An 18,611-nucleotide genomic window follows, 5' to 3' on the forward strand; every position below is an offset into this window, starting at 1 on the left:
CCGCTCCGTCCCCGTTCCAGCCCCGCTCCGTCCCCGTTCCAGCCCCGCTCCGTCCCCGTTCCAGCCCCGCTCCGTCCCCGTTCCAGCCCCGCTCCGTCTCCGCTCCAGCCCCGCTCCTTCCCCGTTCCTTCCCGCTCCTTCCCCGTTCCAGCCCCGCTTCGTCCCCGTTCCAGCTCCGCTCCATCCCCGTTCCAGCCCCGCTCCGTCCCCGTTCCAGCCCCGCTCCTTTCCCGCTCCAGCCCCGTTCCTTTCCCGCTCCAGCCCCGCTCCGTCCCCGTTCCAGCTCCGCTCCTTCCCCGTTCCAGCCCCGCTCCGTCCCCGTTCCAGCCCCGCTCCGTCCCCGTTCCAGCCCCGCTCCGTCCCCGTTCCAGCCCCGCTCCTTTCCCGTTCCAGCCCCGCTCCCTCCCCGTTCCAGCCCCGCTTCGTCCCCGTTCCTTCCCGTTCCGTCCCCGCTCCGCCGGCGAGGTGCCGGTGCCCATGGGGGCCGGGTTCGGCGCTGGGCTGGGGCTGGCCCTGGCCTCCAGCGCCTTCATCGGTGGCAGCTTCGTCCTGAAGAAGAAGGGGCTGCTCCGGCTGTGCGGCCGCGCCAGGGCAGGTACGGCCGCTCCCGGCGGCTGCTCCCGCTGGCTCCCCCGAGAATCGTGACCAGGATTGTGTTTGGCTTCATCTCAGGTGTCTCGTTTGTTTCCTCCGCACTCAGGGCAAGGAGGGCACGCGTACCTGCGAGAGTGGCTTTGGTGGGCAGGGCTGCTGTGCAGTAAGTACCGCGCTCACACTGTGGTAAGGCACGCTTATCATGGGATCACGGACTGGTTTGCGTTGGTGGAGACCTTAAATATCATCTCGTCCCAACCCCCTCCCATAGGAACACCTTACTCTAGACCAAGTTGCTCCAAGCCTCGTCCAACCTGGCCTTGAACACTTCCAGGGATTGGGCAGCCCGTTACAGTTCTCCACACTCACAGGGAAGAATTTCTTCCTGGTATCTTATCTAAACCTACTCACTTTCAGTTTCAACCCATTCCCTCTTGTCCTGTCACTACATGCCCTTGTAAAAAGTCTCTCCCTCTTTCCTGCAGGCTCCCTTCACATTCTGGAAGGCCACAACTAGGTCACTCCAGAGCCTTTCCTCTTTAGAGTGTGGTTGTTTCCAGTCGCTTTCATGTTTTGTTATTACCATTTTTGTTTGACTGCTTGAGTTTTATCCAAGTTTCTGATGATGATGTTGATTTAATTATAACTAAATTAAGTCTTGTGCATTACCAGGTTTCTCTGCTAAGCAGGAGCTGAAGAGCTGGTTTAGCTGGGTTGGGTTAAGTGCTTCTGAAGTGCTCTGCCCTGAGGATGTAGTGATAATGGCACATCCAGTACCGTGTACAGCAATTTCAGCAGCTTTACTTTACATTTTCAATGTTAAGAACCAACTATAACTGATTTACCCTTAAAAAAGCTGCAAAAGCTGTTCCAGACTAAGGAACAGATGTCTTTCAGCTTTGTGGAAATTACAAAAATATTTTCCTGTGTTTGCTGCTTACTGCAGAGGCACATGTGACTAAGGATCACTGTGCAGAACACTGAGCCTTCTCTTCCCAACACAACCTGTGGGGCTTCTGCTGGTTCTTGCTGGTGCTGTTCTTCCCTGGTTGCTCAATATACCTCAGAGAAACAGGATGCTCAGGAGGAAACTGAGGCTTTTCTGACTACACTCAAACTTGTACTATGGTGAATTGCTCCCACTTTGATGCTCACAGGAGTTTCTCTTGCAGTGGGAGTTGGAGAAGCTGCAAATTTTGCTGCCTATGCCTTTGCCCCTGCAACACTGGTAACTCCACTGGGTGCTCTGAGTGTCCTTGTCAGGTAAGCAGCTTGAGAAACAGCCTCACTTCACCTGCCAGCCCTTAGTGATGAAAGCAGTTGCTCTCCTCTCTTCCCTTAGGTATCCATTTCTTGTCCTAATTGATGATTTGATTTTAAATTTGTTTTGATTTAAAAATTGATTTTTAATTGCAGTTTTGACGGGTTTTTTGTTTGTTGTTTTTGTTTGTTTGTTTGGGTTTTGTTTGTTGGCTTTTTAGTGCAGTTCTGTCTTCCATCTTCCTGAATGAGCAGCTGAATGTTCATGGGAAGATTGGCTGTATCCTGAGCATCCTGGGCTCCACTGTGATGGTGATACATGCTCCACAGGAAGAAGAGGTTTCCAGCCTGGAGTCAATGGCAGAGAAGCTGAAAGATCCAGGTACTAAAATAAAAGGATTCCTATTTACTTCAGGCTAATGACAGTAGAAGGTGGGATAGAACTTGGATAGATTGGAAAGGACTGAACTAAATGGTAATTGAGCTGTTTCTTGTTCTCCACACACCACTGGAATCATTAATAGTTACCAAGTGGGCTGTTTTTTTTACTGTCTGTGAGGTATAATCCAAAAAGTGTGGAAATGAGGTGCAGCTGTCAGCAGAAGGGATTGGCCTGTGGCAGTACCAGGAATTGTAGAGGGAATTCCTGTACATAAGGGTGACAGTGGTGTGGCTGAGAGAAGACAGAAGAGGAAATTCAGGCAGAAGAATTGAAGACAAAAGAATTCAAGGAGTTATGCCCGAGATCAATTGTAGTCCTGGTATTTATGTTAGAAGATGAATCAAGTCACAAGGATATGATGTAGGAAATAGCACAAATGGCAGAATAAGCCAAAGGAGATGGAGGAAGGAAGTGTAAGAAGAGAAAAGCAGAGTAACAGGTAGATGTTGCTGCTGTTTGTGGGGAGCACTGGCAGGGCACTCCTGTGATGTGGCCCCACCAGTCTGCAGAGTCCAGCCATGGCTTCCCAAGCCTTCTGTCATCTTCCTGGGCCTCCTGCTGGACTGGTCAAAAGCCCCCCAGCTCTGTTAGTGCTCTGGAGCCTGGCTGTGTCCCTGCCTCTCCCAGCAGACTGTATCCCCAACAGCCTGCCTTGTGATGACCCTGGCATGAGCTGTTGTCTCTGCAGCTTTGCTCAGGCTTTCCAGCTCTGTTCCTTTCAGATGGAGGCCAGAAAGGCTGATGGGGCAGTTACCTGCCTGTCCTCCATCTCTACTTGCTCTTCATCATGTCACTGGTGCTGCTGTGTTCTGATGGGAGTTCTTGAATTTTTCTTTCCCCAAGGATTCATTGTATTTGCTCTGTGTGTCCTGGTGAGCTCCCTTCTGCTCATCTTTGTGGCTGGGCCCCGTTACGGACAGAGCAATGTCCTGGTTTATGTTCTGGTCTGCTCTGCCATTGGCTCACTGTCCGTATCCTGCGTCAAAGGCCTGGGGATCGCCCTGAAGGAATTGTTCTCTGGGAAGCCAGTCCTGAAGGAACCCCTGGGCTGGGTGCTCCTGGTGTGCCTGGTGATCTGCATCAGCATCCAGATCAACTACCTGAACAAAGCCCTGGACATTTTCAACACCTCAGTGGTCACACCCATATACTACGTGCTGTTCACCACAGCAGTCATGATGTGCTCAGCCATCCTCTTCAAGGAGTGGCAGCACATGGTGCTGGACAACATCATCGGCTCCATCAGTGGCTTCCTCACCATCGTGTCCGGCATCTTCCTCCTGCACGCCTTCAGGGACATGCCCTTCACCCCCAACCTCCTGCCCCTGTTCCTGCAGCCAGGCAGAGCAGACCCACACCCGTCCTGGAGCAGTGCAGACAGACATCAGTCCTGTCAGCACCAGCCTCTGCTGCCCTCGCAGGACAAGGGCTCTCAGAGTGCAGAGGAGGAGGAGGAGGAGGAGAAGTGAAAGCAGGTGAGGAAGCATCTGAACTGCTCCCACTGCCAAGGCTGAACATGCTGCTGCAGGAGCTGTGAGCTACCTTCTGCGTGCCCCAGGTACCACCCCACTGACAGGAGGCTGACAGGGCCAGCAGCCTCCTGTGGCTGCAGACAGGAGCCTTGGGAACTGCCCAGTTCCTGGCATCCTGTGCTTCTCCACTGTTCTTTTATGTGAAGAACTGATCTGCCCTTACCAGGCCTCAGGCTGTGCAAATAGAGGCCTGCAGCACTAACACAGTGCTAACCCTGACTCCATGGCAGGTCACACATCTGGGGAGTATCACACTTTTTTAAAACCAGAATTAACAGTTACAAAATGATTTAACATGGTGCTGAGGTTATGTGGAGAGAAGATGGATGTCTGGCTTTAAAGGTGACATACAGAGTATTAATGCAAAAATTCCTCTGTCAAGTACTTGGTTTTGCTCACTCTGCTAGAATTTATTTACAGATTCACATCCAAAAACAGAATACAGCCCAAACTGGGAAACTTCAGTGGTGCTGCCACATGCTGCTGTGGCTCTTACAGAGGGACCAAACTCTTCATGCAACGTCTGCTGTGCAGGTTGATGAAGCTTCCTGTATTCTATTAAAAACTGATCTGTTCAGTTACCAAGTGCTAAGTGATACATTTATACCAAGAGCTGGGTGAACACTGGAAGGCATGGAGGATCACAAGGGTAGGAAGAATTCTGTCAGTGCTCCAGAGAAACTCCAGTTAGGAGAAGAGAGGGAATTGCCTGCTCTGGGAACCTAGTCCTTAGCTATTGAGGTAAGTTTCTGACCGATAACTAGACAGCTGTGTCCTCACTGACACAGGTTTACATCTGCATAGCTGCTGAACATCCTGAGCTTTTTCCCAGGAAGGCTGCTGGCTACAAAGCCACCCACATTAGGAGCTCACACGCTCTGTCCAGCAGCCCTGCAGTGGGTCAGTGTGCAGAACTGCTTTACCAGGCTCCTGTGTAGAGCTCCACTGTCAGTGTCATTCCAGGCTTCCCAGAGCCCTGCAGCATATGAGCACTGCTGAAATGCTGCTGCCTTCCCAGAGAGATGATCAGTAGTTGGTTGTTTTTCCAGTTTGAAGCTCCTCTTTGTGTCCTGGGGGCAGAAGACACACCCACAGGCCTCCCACCAGTGACCTCCACAGGTGAAGGAGCACCAGGTTATAAAGCAGCTGGTTAGCTATTCCCCACATTTAGTCTCTAAAGAAATGACTCTCCAGGACAGCAGGAACTGTTAACCTTTTGGGGAAGAAGAGGAAAGGCCACAGCCTCTCCCAGAAACAAATTTGATTCATGAGATCAAATTAATTGAGCAACGAATCAAAATTCAGAAAAGGCCTGCTAGCCAAAAGACAGTTATGCCCCCTTCCTACTAATTTTGCCATAAATAATGTCACTGGGAAGAAGGGGGAGTGACAAGAAGGCCAGATTTTCCATTCTCAGCAGTGATATATCTGAAAAAAAGGAGAACCTCATATTAAAAATTGACCCAGTTATTATTTATTACATTTACCCAGGGAAAGCAGTTAATGGAGCAAGTCAGCATCGACAGAGTTGTGCTGCAGTGTGAAAATTGGTCACTTGGTCATATGAATGATTTACCTATGGAAGCCTGGAAGTATTTTCCAGCAGTGGCACTGCCTGGGATGATCACTGTTCCCAACATGCTCTTCTTGCTCAGGGTGCCTGTCCCAGCCTGCGCAGCGCAGCGATGGTGCCCGGGGGCAGGTGAGGATGTGCCCAGGAGGGCTGGTTTGTGCAGCACTGTTTAAGGCAGCGACCGTGGGCTGGCCTCACCCAGAGCCGAGCTTCCCATCAGCGCTGGGAGCATCCGTGAAATGAGCATCAGCACCCCTCTGCTCAGCCCAGGGGGCACATTCCAAATGCTCCCTGCATGGCACCGCGGTCCTGGCACAAAGGCGGCCGCTGGCCCGCGGGGCCGGGAGCAGCACATCACCCCGACGTGGAGCGTCCTTGTGTCTGTTGTGGGCTCTCATCTGGCTGCAACTTCCCCGAGACTGGCATTTAATTAAATCCTAACCCGCCCCCCGAGCTGATCCTGCCTCCTTCGGGCAGCGGAGTGACCAGGAGTGGGCATGGGCGAGGGCCTGGCCTGGCGGGGCTGGGTCCGGCTCAGTCGGACAGGCTCTCCGAGAAGGCCGACTTGGACTTCTGCGTCTGCTCCAGCCGGTTCAGGATGAACTGGCTCGTGTCGATGAAGCGCTCCACGCAGTTCACGAAGCACGTCTCAGCCCGGCTGTCCAGCTTGGGGCCCGGCTTGTCCATGCACTTCTCCTGCACACAGCGGGGTCCCGTTGGTCCCGGGAGCACCGCAGCCCGACCCTCCCACCCGCACCGGGCCCTGCCTCTGGGCATCTCCAGCCCTCGGACACGCTTCCCCCCACCTGGGGATCCCGATCCTCTCGGGACCCTCGGGCGCATCATCCGACCCGTCCCCACGCGTGGCTCTCCCGCCCCGCCGTGCCCGGAGAGCCGTCCCCTCCCGCCCTGTGCTCACCGGAGCTGGGGCTGCTCCCACGGCGGCTCCATTTTGTCCCCATCAGCCTCCTCCCCCCGGGGACAAAGGTCTGCGCGGCCTCCCAGCCCGCCTCGCCCCACCATCGCGACCGGGTCACCGGAGCCGGCGGCCCTGCCCGCCGCCCGTACCCAGCAGAGCTCAGTCATCTGGTGCACCAGCTGCTGGAAGCGCTGCTTCTGCGTCTCCACCTCGATGAAGCGCTGGAGCTGGGGGTCGGCCCCGCCCAGCCCGGCGGCGGACGGCGCGTCCATGGCGCTGCCGGTGTCCCCCCGGTCCCTCCCGGTGCCGCCGCGCCGCGACCTTCACGTGCCGCCGGTGCCGCGCCCGCCCCTTCCGCCCGCGCCGCGCCTGCGCGCCCGCCCGCCCGGGCCCCCTGCCGGCGGGGCGGAGCGGCCGCAGCCGGGAGGCCGTGGAATGGTTTATTGCCCGGGAACGCACCGGAGCGGGACCCCCCCGGAGCGGTGGGGCCACGGGCTGTGATGGAGGGCACCGGGGATGTGATGGAGGTCTAGGGTGTGATGGAGTTCCGGGGATGTGATAGAGTTCTGAGTATGTGATGGAGCTCCGGGTATGTGATGGAGCTCTGAGTATGTGATAGAGCTCCGAGTATGTGATAGAGCTCTGAGCATGTGATGGAGCTCTGAGCATGTGATGGCTCTCCAGAGCGGTGATGGAGTTCCGGGGATGTGATGAAGCTCTGAGCCTGTGATAGAGCTGTGGGCATGGCCGTGGGGGTCCCCCAGGCTTCTGCACGCCCGTGCCGTGTCTGTGACAACCGTGCCACGGTACCAGCCGTGTGTGGGTCTGTCCTGCTGGGCAGTGGCAGCGCTGGGCAGGGGTCAGCAGGCAGGACCCATGGTCATCACTCCTCGTCGGCGATGTCCAGGATGCTGCCCAGCAGCGCACTGAAGGTGGGGCGCTCCTCAGGCTTCTGTGGGGTGAGAGGGGAGCCTGGCTGGAGCCCGTGTCTGCCCCAGCTACACCAGGGTGGCTGGAGGTGTCACCGGGGGTGAAAGCCACTCACCTCATGCCAGCAGCTGTACATGATGGCATAGACCCGCTCTGAAGCCGCCTGTGGCCGGTACAGGCGCAGGCCTTGGATGACGTGCTCGGTTGTCTCGCTGTTATTAAACCTCTCGTAAGGCATCTTTCCCAGGGAGTAAACCTCCCACATCAGGACGCCTGTTGAGGGGAACAGCAGGGAGAGCTCATGGCATGGGAGCACCTGTGCCTGCACCTGGTTGGCAGAGCAGTTCCCAACCTCCAAATCATCAATGCTGTGCTCTTACCAAAGGACCAGACGTCAGACTTGCTGCTGAACTTGCTGTACAGCAGCACTTCAGGAGGAGACCACCGCACTGGAAACTTGGACCCCATGGAGCTTGTGTACTCATCATCTAGCACGTACCTGCAGCAGGAAAATGGGTCAGGGTGCCTCACTTGGACTTCACGTTTTGCTCCTCCACACAACTGACCAAGCCCAAAAGGAATGGGCAACTCAGAATGATCAGAGGCTGCAGCTCTGCATGGGTTTCAGCACTAAGTGTGTGTTAGTCAGGATTGCAGAAGAGATTGGCTGACATGGAAGCACAGCAAAAGGGGGACGTGGAGAGAAGGCTGCAGCCAGGAGACTGGAGGTAGGGGAAACAAGATGCAAAGAGAGGGGGGAAAAGGGAGCAGGGGAAGTAAGAAAGGGATGGTGGAAAGTGGAGAAGGAGAAGTTTAAGCCACGCAGATGAAATGGGAAGACAATGGGAAAGCAGAGCTGGAGGGTGGTAGGGGCAAAGACTAAAGTATAGAATTGATGGCAGGAGGAGATGGATTACTGAGACAGACACAGCAAAGTGACACAGACACATTTACCAGACCTGGAAAGACCAAAATCTGACACTTTCACAATTCCTTGGTCATTCACCAAACAGTTTCGAGCAGCCTGTGAATAGAGAGGTGGAGGCAGTTACTTCTACCTGCTCTTACCTCTCCCATCCCCCTGCAGCAGGTGAATTTCATCTCATCCCCACCCAGTGAACACTTGACCTCACTTTGTCCTGCAAGTACACCTGGACTGGGGCAAGCTAGAAAGTCCTCAGCAGAGAGCAACCGAGGCCTCCAAGCATCATATTTATCTGTGTAGGGGTGACTTCCCCAGTGGGATTTTGCCTGAAGAAAGCAGCCACAGCCCTACCAGGTCTCTGTGCAGGAACTGCTTGGATTCCAGGTACTCCATAGCTTCACAGACATCTTTGCACATCTCCAGCAGCTCAGCAGGCTGGAACCGCTGCCGTGTTTCCCTCAGGAAGTTCAGGAGGCAGCCATTGGCCATGTACTCAGTGATGATGAAGATGGGACGCTGCTTAGTGCAGACCCCGTAGAGCTGCACCAGCTTCTCGTGAGACAGGTTCCTGTGTTGGGGACAAAGGCAATTCTGAGCATCTAGAAAGCCAGGCAGCAAAGGAAGTACCTGTGAATAAGGAGAGTTTGGGAAGAGAAGGTGCTTCTGGCCCAGCTGACAGTAGAAAACCAAGGAATCAGCAACAAAATTAGTGGGATTTTGGATGCATTTTGCAGAATATAGGATTGCCCAAGACTGTCCCTCCACACCTCCCAGGAGTGCAGCCATTGTGGCAAGGAGCATCTAGCACTGACCTGCACAGTGCTCACCACTTACATCATGACTTTGGCCTCATCAATAAACTCGTCCTCTGACATGGAGCCCTCCCTGATCATCTTGATGGCAACATTGTATTGGCCTCTCCATTTCCCGTACTTCACCACGCCAAACTGCCCCGTCCCGAGTTCCTTCAGGAAGGTCAGATCCTTGGGGTCGATCTCCCACGACCCTAGGACAGAGAGTGTGAGTGTCATGTGGGTGCAGGTTGCCTCCCTGCATGGTGCTCACAGTCATCTGGTGTAGCAAGGCCAAGAAAAGCTCACAAGCATTTTCTGCCTGAAAATTCATCCACAGAATCAGAGACCTGCTGCTCTAGGGAATGGGAGCAAGGTATCTTGTGGAGTCTTTGGTCAATACTGTCACCAGAGGGCAGTTGGGAAATGGTTCCTGGGAAGGCTATGAGCCATGGGACAGCCAGGATCCCAGCCTGGGAAAGTTGCTGCCAGCAGGAACAAACCTGCAACCAGGCAACTGTGAGGTGGCCCAGACTGGCTTACCATAGCCAAGGCCAGCTGTGGAAGGAGCACTCTTCTTGTGCTGAGACACAGGGTACTTCAGTCTGGATATGAGCCCTGAAACACAGCAGCAGATTGCCACTCTAGGCTTACCTGCACATTCCAGCAGGGAACACAGCTCCTGCCTTCAGCACAGGAAGGTGGGGATACTGTAGTGCCAGTGAAAACACTGCTGGCTCCACACTGGCTCCAGAACACTGACCTGCAGAGTTGTGCTGGTGGTAGGTGATAAGCTCTGGGATGCTGTTGAACAGGTGTTTTTCTGCCAGGTAATACTGATTCTGGGGGGTGCAGCAGACGACATAGTGGCGGATCGTGCCTTGGGGGTCCCTGGAGACGGAGAACTTGAGGTCAGTGCCATGGGGAAGAAAGGCAGGGGGTGAGGGGTACCTGTCTGAGGGAGAAAGAAGCTGTTCTTAGAGCCACTTACGCAGAGGACTTGGCATAGACAGAGACAGTGTATTTCCCCGTCTTGCTGGTGGAATCTCGGACAATGAAGCCCCCTTCCTTACCCTAAAACAGAAAGGGGAAAGGGCACTAGGTGGTTGTGGGGACTATGTGTGACTGTAACAGGCAAAACTTAAAGTGAGTGAAGATCACAGCATGGCTGGAGAGGATGCAGTGTGTCCTACTTCCAATCCCTGCATAGGAGGCAACCTCTTGAACTGGCTGCCTGAAGGAGGTGACATTGGGATAGGGAAGGTTCCTGAGGCTGTTGGGGAAACACTCCTCTCCCAGAAAAACCAGGGTTGGTGCCATGCTGGACATAATGTGAGAACAGCCCATGGAGGGCTGGTGTGTAGACCAGATCCAGCCTTGGGAGGCAACACTTACCTCCTGTTTCAGCAGTTGTTCTGCCTGGCTCCGAGTGATATTCTTTGAGTACCACCTGGAACAGGGACACAGCCATCAGGGAGATCTCCACAGCCCAGTCTGACCCTGGCCCAGCCAGGTGGTGCAGAGAGCAGGGCAGGGATGGCTGCTAGGGGCTGGAGGCTGTCAGAGAAGGTGGAAGAGGGAGAATGACCCAGCCAGGCTGGGCTCATGGGCTGTGCAGGGTAACAACCAGATGGAAAATGTCTCCAACCAAGTGCAACTCGCCAGGTCCCTTTGCCCTCTCTTACTCAAAGATCTCCAGGGAATTTCTGGTTTCAGTGACGTAGTTGCTGGGGATGTATCCTTCCCTCCTGCAGGAGAAAAGGGGCTGGTCATGCTCTGATGGAGGAGGCCAAGGGGAAAGGATATCCTCGTCTCAGGAGGCTGAGTAGAAGTGGGTTCAAAACCTGGTGCAAACCCATCTGGGGAGGACTGACACCCCAGATGGCTTCAGCCTCCTCCCCCTCCTCCCCAGGGCAGCCTGCAAGTGGGCAGGCAGCCTGTCCTCACCCTTGGGGTGCCAGAGGGGTGTGTTTGCCCACCAGTGCCTGAGCACCAGGGCAGGGCAGTGCTGCAGAGCCATGGCCATGGGCAGTGGGAGCTCTCACCCATTCTTGTCAAGGGCTTTCCACCAGGGCAGGTGGCTCTCCTCCAGGATGAAGTACTCCTCGCCCTTCTGCAGCTGCAGGTCCTGCGCGTTCATCGGCTCGTAGTTGTAGAGGGCCACCACCTTCTTCATCTCCCCTGCTGTGCTGGGGGCTGGCTTGGGAGGCACAGGCTTCATCACCATCTTCCCACAGGGAGAGGGAGAGCGTGGGACATGGTCAGGCTTGCACACACACCACGTGAGACCCTTCCCAAGCCTGGCAGGGCAGAGGTCTCAGGCAAGGTCAGCACAGTGTTTGTCTCAGCTCCCACATGTATCTCTACCAGAACACCAATTTTGTCTCCCTGGACTTTTTATCAAAACATTTTTCCCCGTCTCCACAAAAGGTAAGTGTTTTCTCTTTACCTTTTGGCTTAACCAATGAGTCCTACATCAACTGATGTAGACTGGACGAGTCACAGGTTAAGCCAAAAGGTCTCTCTCAGCTGTCCTGGGAAGCCTTAGGGTTGAGATCATTTGACTTTGCTATTGGCCTTTGGGCTCCATCCCCTGCTTCAAGCTCCTTTTCCCTTAGGTCACCCCATGACTGTCACCATCTTGACATCCCTCCCCAGAGCAGAGTCCTGGCCTGTACACCTCTGAGCAGTCATTGAACATGTTTGCTTTCTCCAGGTAGACCTTTTCTCCAGCACCTTGGAGCAAACCCTAATGCTGGTCTTTACCTGGTCCTCCTCAGGAGTTGGGGGAAGCGGCTTCTTTGTCTTGCGATGTGACCGCCCGACTTTTAAACCTTCAGAACAGAGGAGAGGCTAGGGTGAGAAAAGATCCCGGTCCCTGCCTGTGGGTGGCCCCCCCAGGGCAGGGGGATGAGGGTGCCTGGTGTCTTACTGCCATTCCTGCTTTCCAGAATCTGGCAGCCCATGGCATTCTTGGCTGTCTGGGAGCAGCACAGGTACTGGCCATCGATCCAGAAGCAGGGGTGGTACTTCTGAACCAGGTCGCTGTTGTACCGAATCACTGTGGCAGAGGAGGAAGATGTGTGTGAGCCAGCCTGCTGCAAGAGTGCTCTGCTCCCTGAATGCAAGTGGTCAGCTGCATTAAATAATTTCCTCCCAGCTGTGCTGCTGTTCCTTGTGCCCTGATGTTCAGGTTTCCCTCAGCTTACCACTCTTGTTTCAGTGCTGTGGCTATGCAATCCCTGTGCCACAGGGAAGGGCCAGGCTTGGCTCTCAGATCTGATTTAAGCTCTTGAGCAGCTCTGCAAAGGGGCATGAGCACACTTGGAGCCAGTAACAGAAGGACCTCCTGCCAGCCCAAATATCCAATAACCCCCAGGCTGCTCTGGCCTATGGTTGACAGCTCTTTTGGGCCCTTTTTTTTCCAGAAGTGGGGTGGGAGGCCAGTGCTGTGCCTGGCTTTTCCATGGGGAGAGGAGGGCACTGCCACCACACTGTGCTTGCTCAGAGACTTCCCCTGCAGGGAGAATATTCCCCTGCCAGGCAATTTCCTCATGCTTGTCCCCAAGCTAGAGGGACAACTGGATGTGCCTAAACACTGCCAACAGCCTGAGGCTGGCCCACAGCAGCTGCATGGGGTGCAGAGAGCCTGTTCTCTGGTGGACTAAGAGGAGGACATCTCATCAGCAAAAAGGCAGCATTTTGTCTCTCTTCCTTGTGGATTCTACACTGGCTTGAGCTGCCAGAGCAGCCCTGCTCCCTCAGCAGGGAAGTGGGGAGAGGACTGGCTGCTCTGCTGGGGCTCTTATGAGATAAGCGACTTCCCCGTTATCAGCCTGCCCCTCTTCCGCCTTGCTCGAGCTGACTTCCCCGTGTCAACTCAAGCAGCTAATCCCACCCTGCCAGCACAAAGCCACGGAAAGATACACACACATGCGCCAGGAGGCATGTGCAGGCGGCTCCAGCAGATTTTGGGTGGTTGGAGCCCCTTGGCACAGTGCTGGTGCAACACATTCCCAGCTCCAGGAGGGAGCACCCACCCAGCTGAGTATTAGCCCAGCATCACTGAGCAAGGCTCCGGGTGGTTTGGAAGAGATGCTCACTGGTTCCCAGCAGGCTTGTTGTCCATGTTTCCTAAAGCACTGGGCACTCAGCCCTCACATGCCAAGGCAGCAGAGCTGTATGGCCACAATTGCTATTTCCTCTTGCCCTCAATGATTTCTGAGCCTGCTTGAGCCACTTTGGAGCAGGTTTGTGAGAGGGCAAGGAGCCTCAGCCATGGTGCTGCACAGGGCAACAATGCCCACCTGCCCTGGGCAGGAGCAGCTCGCTCTTCCTCAGGCATGGGATAGGTAACCATGAGCCAGCAAGCTGCTGGGAGCCTGGCACTGTGGGTCAGGCACAGCTTCCCAAAGGAGCTGCAGAATCCCTGAACTCACCACTCTTCAGCTGATGGATCCAGCGCTTGCGCAACTCCTCTGTGGGCGAGAAGATGTAGAGGGGCCCTTCATCGTAGACCACCTGCAGGACCACGAACCTCAGTACCACGGGCAGGGCTGGCTGCCAGGGGGGAACCGAACCTTTTGGCCACCCTGAGCCCTGCTGGTGTCTGCTGGCCCCGCATGGTGCTCGAGGGACCGTGACAAAGAGGTTAAAAATAAGCCCCCTCCCCCGAGACTTTCCACTTCCTTCTCTGACTTTCGGTGTGCTGGGGGTGCACTGGGTGCCAGCAGGGCAGGCAGCTGGGCTGGGGGCTGAGTGTGCAGCCAGCATCCCTCCAGCATCAGCCAGGGGACTGAAAGGGGCAGGACAGAGCTCTGAAGCAGGTTTCCATCTTAAACAGAGCTCGGGGCTCAAAGAGGCTCACCTGCCTGCCCCATGCAGTGTGGACAGCAGCAGAGTGTCTCCAAGCAGTTGAGTGACACCTGGCACTGGGGCAGTGATGCCGTGTTTGATCCCAGGCCCCTGTGGGGTCCTCCCCTCAGGACCTGCTGCCAGGCAGAGTAGATCAGCAGAGGATGCAGCGAAAACTCACCTGGAAGGGGTAGGGGAATCTTTCGATGATTGAGATCTGCTCCATGTTGTTGTAATCCTCCCCTTTCCTCTGGAAGAGAGAAGCAGAGATGGATGCTGGCATCCTGTTGCTCAGCTGCTGGCATCTCCTCTGGAGCAAGCCCACAGCTATTGGCATCCTCCTGCTCTGCATCAAGCTGGATACCTGATATGGTATGGACAGAGCCCCCCACTCCCAGTAGGGCTGTCATCCACTGCCATCACCCCAGGGACTCTCCCTACTCCCCCAGTGAGGGCACAGTTGCAGGGACCCTGGGACCCTCCTCACCGGGACCTGTCGCTCAGGGGGAGGGTTGTTTTCAGGTGCCACTGTCTCCACACAGGTGATCTTCTCAATGTCCACGGAGCCCTTCTTACTGCCCCGGCGCTGCAAGAGACACTCTTGGTTCAAACAGTCACCACGTGGAGACCCAGAGAGACTCAAACTGACCCCCCTCCCTGTCCAAGCACCCTTGGGCTACGTGCTGGCATGGGACAGTGAGTGACCTCTGGACACTGGCATGGCGCAGCCCCTCTGGCTGCAGACTCACCCCCCGCTCAAAGTCATACTCGTAGTAGGACAGCTTGCTCTCCGTCAGCAGGAACAGGCGCTTCTTGAAGTTGAGGGGAGATGTTTTCTTTTTCTGCTGTGAGCGCTTCAAGAAGATGCTCTCCAGGATGACACTGGCCATGTCAACCCCCTGGTCTCCCCCGTGCTGCACTCACCAGGTTGCTGTGGACAAGACAATGCTGACACGGTGCTTGCTCAGCCCAAAGCCTGCTGGACCTCGCTCAGGTGCACTCTCCCCCTTGCCCCAAGGGCAGACAGGGGGTGTTGGGACCCCCACAGCAGGGGCAACCAGCCGCAGAGGTGTGAGGGCAGGTCAGTGTGGCTGGTTTGTGATGTGACCTCTCCTGGCCCCTCTCACCAGCCTGCAGGCAAAGCCACCACCCGGATGGCTCCTACTCCTGCTGAAGAGGCCCCCCAGGATATGCAAAATGGACAGAGAGAGCTGGGGAAAGAAGGAAAAGGGGGAAGCCTGGAGCCCCAGAGAAGAGAACGGAGCCAGCTCTGACGCCCCGCAGGCGCTCCTCCCCTCCAGCTCTGTGCATGTGAGCTTGTGTGGGCTGTTTCCTCCTGCCCCACCGCAGCCACTTTGTGCTGGGGACGTGCTGATTTGGCAGCGTGCAAGGGGTGGCCACGGGAGACCAATCCCTAAAAAAGCCATGGGTAGGTCCTGACCCTGAAAAGTCACAGTGCAGTGCTGCTGAGAGCACGGAGTAGCCCCAGAGTCATCCTTCCCCTGTGTGTCCATGGAGCCCGCAGGAGGGCAGGGATGGAGCTCAACCACACTTCCTCCCCTGTGAGCAGCACTTGTCAGTGGCCAGGCTTGAAGGGCTGCCTCCAGCCAGCAGGCAGAGAGGTTAAATCCTCCCCCAGCCATCAGCAAAGCTCCCCTGAGCCTCTCCAGCGCAGGGCAGGGCAGGAAAGGGCTTACGAGAGCTCTACATCCCACTGCTGCCTGGCCTTTAGGGGCTGGAAATTGCCTTGGCCCATCCTTGGAGCAGCCCGTGCATGTCAAGGTGTACTCAGGAACTGTGACCCCCAGGTGGCCCCCAGAGCCACGTGGCTGCAGCTGTGGGCTGTGACCAGCACCTGACTGCAGTCTGGGGAGCTGATGAGTGAGCTGTGTGGAACCACCGATGAGCTGTGATCCCCTGGAGCCTGGCTCCAGGTCCCCTGCCTGACCACCTACAGTCTCTGCTTCCCCTTCATCCACACCTTGTTCCCTTTTTTTCCTCTTATAAGCACAGCTTTGGAAAGCAACCTGGGAGAAGCTGTTTTTCTCCCCTGCTCCCCACAGCTCATCTCCTCAGGGGGAGGCTCAGAAGTGGGCCAGAGTTAGGGGTTCAGCCCCCCATTCCCCAGCTGAGTATTCCATCCACTCTCCCCACACAGGAGGTGGGCATTGGCTCGCTCACAACAGGGGTCAGGTGGGGAACAAAGATGCCAGGAGCCAGTCCCATACACTGTGCCTCTCTCCAGGGCATGCCCCAGCATGGGGATGAGGAGCAGAGGTGTTCTCCCACCTGCTGGCAGTGCCCACACCCTCCCAGCACAGCCCCTGCTGCTGCAGTACTGACCCTGCCCCACTACCCCCAGAGAGGCTGGGGACAAGCAGAATTCCCTCTCCCAGGCTTCCCTCTTCCCTCCTTGTGGCTCTTACGGCTCAGACTTTTCCAGCTTGTTTGGGTGGTAAAAAAAAAAAAGCCCCCAACTTAAAAAATTAGTCATCTGTCTTCTGGAAAAAACAGCAGCCTGAGCACGCTGATTGAGGCCTCAGCAAGTGGGATCTGGGGTCCCTGCAGGTGGCTGGTGTGCCCCCGACCCCCAGACTGCTGGCAGGGTGGTGGATGAGCCCCAGGTGATCCCATAACCACCCTGTAGCCCTGTGCCTCATTTTCCCTACTTAGAAAGTGTGGCTGCTGATTTCCAAGAGCAGGAGGGCTCCTGTTGCGCTCCCTGGCACAGACACCAGAGCTGAGCAGAGGGGCCCTGGGCTCCAGCCCATCCCAACTGCAGTGCCAGGTCCCTGGAGCTTTCCCTGGAGTCACAGCAGCGGGGTCATGGCCAGCAGTGCCAGGCAGGTGGGACATATCCTCACTGTGTCCTCTGGATGGAACTGCCAGAGGGGAAAGGACAATGAGTGTCTCAGAGGGCTGTTGTGCCCCAGCACAGCTCAGCCTCCCTGTCCCCAGCACTGCCACCAGCACGGCTCTGTCCCTGCCTGTCCTCGGCGTGGTGGGGGCCCCACAGGGCTCACCCCCACGGCCACCACTGCTGTGCTGTGACAGCAGACGGGTGGGTGGAAGCAGGTCCTGTGTCCCATAGCTGGTGTGACTTCCTGCCATGCTCACACCTCGGCTCAGCGTGCTCTGAGACCACCAGGCCCAGCACACACTGCTGGCCTCATGCCACTGGACACTGTGTCCCAGCATAGAAAGGGTGACAAAGTGTGAGTGACAAACTTCACAGCCCCCATGCTTCAGGTTGAACCCTGAGAGTGCCAAAAATGATGGGTGGGAGGGATAGAAGGGGAAAGCTCCTGCATGGGAGACTTGTAAGCAAACCCAGAGCTGCACCCCAGCAGCGCCCACAAAAAACACAGGTGAGGAATGGCCAAAGACACTCACTAGCAGAACCCCAACCCCTGCTCTTGGCCACCCCTTGGGTCCCTGGCATCCGCACACCACTGTGATTCCCTGCTCCAGCACAGCCTGCAGCCCCTGGCACCCCCACTATGCCCCACAGCCCCATGGCCAGGTGACCGCAGTCAGTTGCCACATGCTTGGAACTGGTTAGGCTGTGGGACAAGGCAGAGCCCTCCCAGCTTGGCTCACCTGCCCCGTGTGTCCTGTGCCCAGCATGGCTCTCCTGTCCCCGAGGAGCTCAGCAGAGGTGTGAGGCCACCAGCACAGGCCACATGGAGGCTCCCGCCCCCCCTGCTGTCCCACAGCCACATCAGCCAGGCCCCACCGGTGCCCAGGAGCCCAGAGCCCAGTGCTGCCCCATGCCATGGCTCCAGGGGCTCCATACTCACCGAGCCCTCCCACCGCCGCTCCGGCCAGCCGGGGTCCTGCCGTGCCCACCCCGGAGGGTTGGGGTGGCTGTGGCAGCAGGGACGAGGAGAGACGGCAGGGTGCGCAGGGAGGAAGGACGGGGCCGGCCAACCCCACCCTTTCGGTTCCCCTTTTTTAGTTTTCTGACTCAGAGGCAGCATTTGTGTTTCCTCCTGCAGAGAGCTGGGCTGTTGCCGTGGGGTCACCAGGCCACCGGCCACAGGCCATGGCCAGAGCCTGCCTGGGCTGTGGGCAGTGCCAGGTGTTGGCTGAGTTGGCTGACCATCCTTATGTTGTCCCAAAAAGGGTTCTTTCACCCCATGTACGTGAGGCTGATCCCCAAACAGAACTGAGGTATTTGGTTTATTCACAGTTCTATGCAGAAAGAGCTCTTGGTGGCAAATTAACAAAGCCAGCAGAGTGACTATCAAAACTTTTCACTGTTTATACATTTTTGCAAATGAAAACATTAATCTTCATTGGCTACAGTTGACATCATTCATTAGCATTCTAACCTGTAGTGTTAAATGATTCCCTCGCTTCTTATGTTAATTAGGCCACATGTTCAGTTTTTCTCTTCGTTTGGGTGGGTGGTCCGTGGGTTGGTGTTGTGATCTCCCCATGCTGGAACCTCTCTTATCCACTCAGAGCTGATTCAGCACAGTTGTTGAGTTAGCTTTGCTAGTTACACCCTTGTCTTGAGAGTTCTGCCAATTGTTCTTGTGCTCCTAAATTCTGAATTCTCTGTGCACACTATCAGTGGTAAATCCTTCTTCCCAAGCCTTGTTAACTCCCAGAGAGGTCTGAGATCGCTGAAACTTATCAAGCCCTAAACCTTACCAAGACAACTTTGTTGACAGATAATTTGTCTTTGAAACACCTGGACGTCACCTGCAGAGGGCAGATCCCACAGGCCCGAGCCCGGTCACACCCAGGCCCACACCCAGCCCCCTGCCGCCATGGCTGCCGCCC

General features: G+C 56.0%; 3 protein-coding genes across 5 annotated transcripts; 1 reads left to right on the forward strand and 2 right to left on the reverse strand.

Moving 5' to 3' along the window:
• Positions 1-451: 451 nt before the first annotated feature.
• Positions 452-4,409, forward strand: LOC107204073 (magnesium transporter NIPA2-like). 2 transcript variants are annotated; one of them, XM_015626870.2, is made up of 5 exons: positions 452-595; positions 701-757; positions 1,767-1,857; positions 2,076-2,236; positions 3,140-4,409. In XM_015626870.2, exons 1-5 carry the CDS (start codon positions 478-480, stop codon positions 3,763-3,765), a joined length of 1,053 nt encoding a protein of 350 aa, XP_015482356.1. In that variant the 5' UTR covers positions 452-477; the 3' UTR covers positions 3,766-4,409. The 2 variants fall into 2 exon arrangements, with proteins under 2 accessions (XP_015482356.1, XP_033369918.1); XM_033514027.1 differs by having other exon boundaries at positions 487-595; positions 673-757.
• Positions 4,410-5,279: 870 nt separating this feature from the next.
• TIMM8A (translocase of inner mitochondrial membrane 8A) lies at positions 5,280-6,666 on the reverse strand. Its single transcript, XM_015626872.2, has 2 exons — positions 6,470-6,666; positions 5,280-6,097 (listed from the first exon to the last, which is right to left on the reverse strand). Exons 1-2 carry the CDS (start codon positions 6,590-6,592, stop codon positions 5,936-5,938), a joined length of 285 nt encoding a protein of 94 aa, XP_015482358.1. The 5' UTR covers positions 6,593-6,666; the 3' UTR covers positions 5,280-5,935.
• An 80-nt stretch (positions 6,667-6,746) lies between these two features.
• On the reverse strand, positions 6,747-18,537 carry BTK (Bruton tyrosine kinase). Of its 2 annotated transcripts, XM_015626692.2 has the most exons (20): positions 17,621-18,537; positions 16,490-16,702; positions 14,570-14,751; positions 14,308-14,406; positions 14,002-14,070; positions 13,406-13,487; positions 11,899-12,027; positions 11,733-11,800; positions 11,012-11,193; positions 10,652-10,714; positions 10,362-10,416; positions 9,958-10,040; positions 9,730-9,857; positions 9,510-9,584; positions 9,010-9,181; positions 8,527-8,743; positions 8,210-8,274; positions 7,631-7,749; positions 7,366-7,523; positions 6,747-7,272 (listed from the first exon to the last, which is right to left on the reverse strand). In XM_015626692.2, exons 3-20 carry the CDS (start codon positions 14,708-14,710, stop codon positions 7,204-7,206), a joined length of 1,974 nt encoding a protein of 657 aa, XP_015482178.1. In that variant the 5' UTR covers positions 14,711-14,751; positions 16,490-16,702; positions 17,621-18,537; the 3' UTR covers positions 6,747-7,203. The 2 variants fall into 2 exon arrangements, with proteins under 2 accessions (XP_015482178.1, XP_015482177.1); XM_015626691.2 differs by lacking the exon at positions 16,490-16,702.
• Positions 18,538-18,611: the final 74 nt, after the last annotated feature.

Source organism: Parus major, chromosome 4A (assembly GCF_001522545.3).
Source record: "Parus major isolate Abel chromosome 4A, Parus_major1.1, whole genome shotgun sequence".
Taxonomy (NCBI): domain Eukaryota; kingdom Metazoa; phylum Chordata; class Aves; order Passeriformes; family Paridae; genus Parus; species Parus major.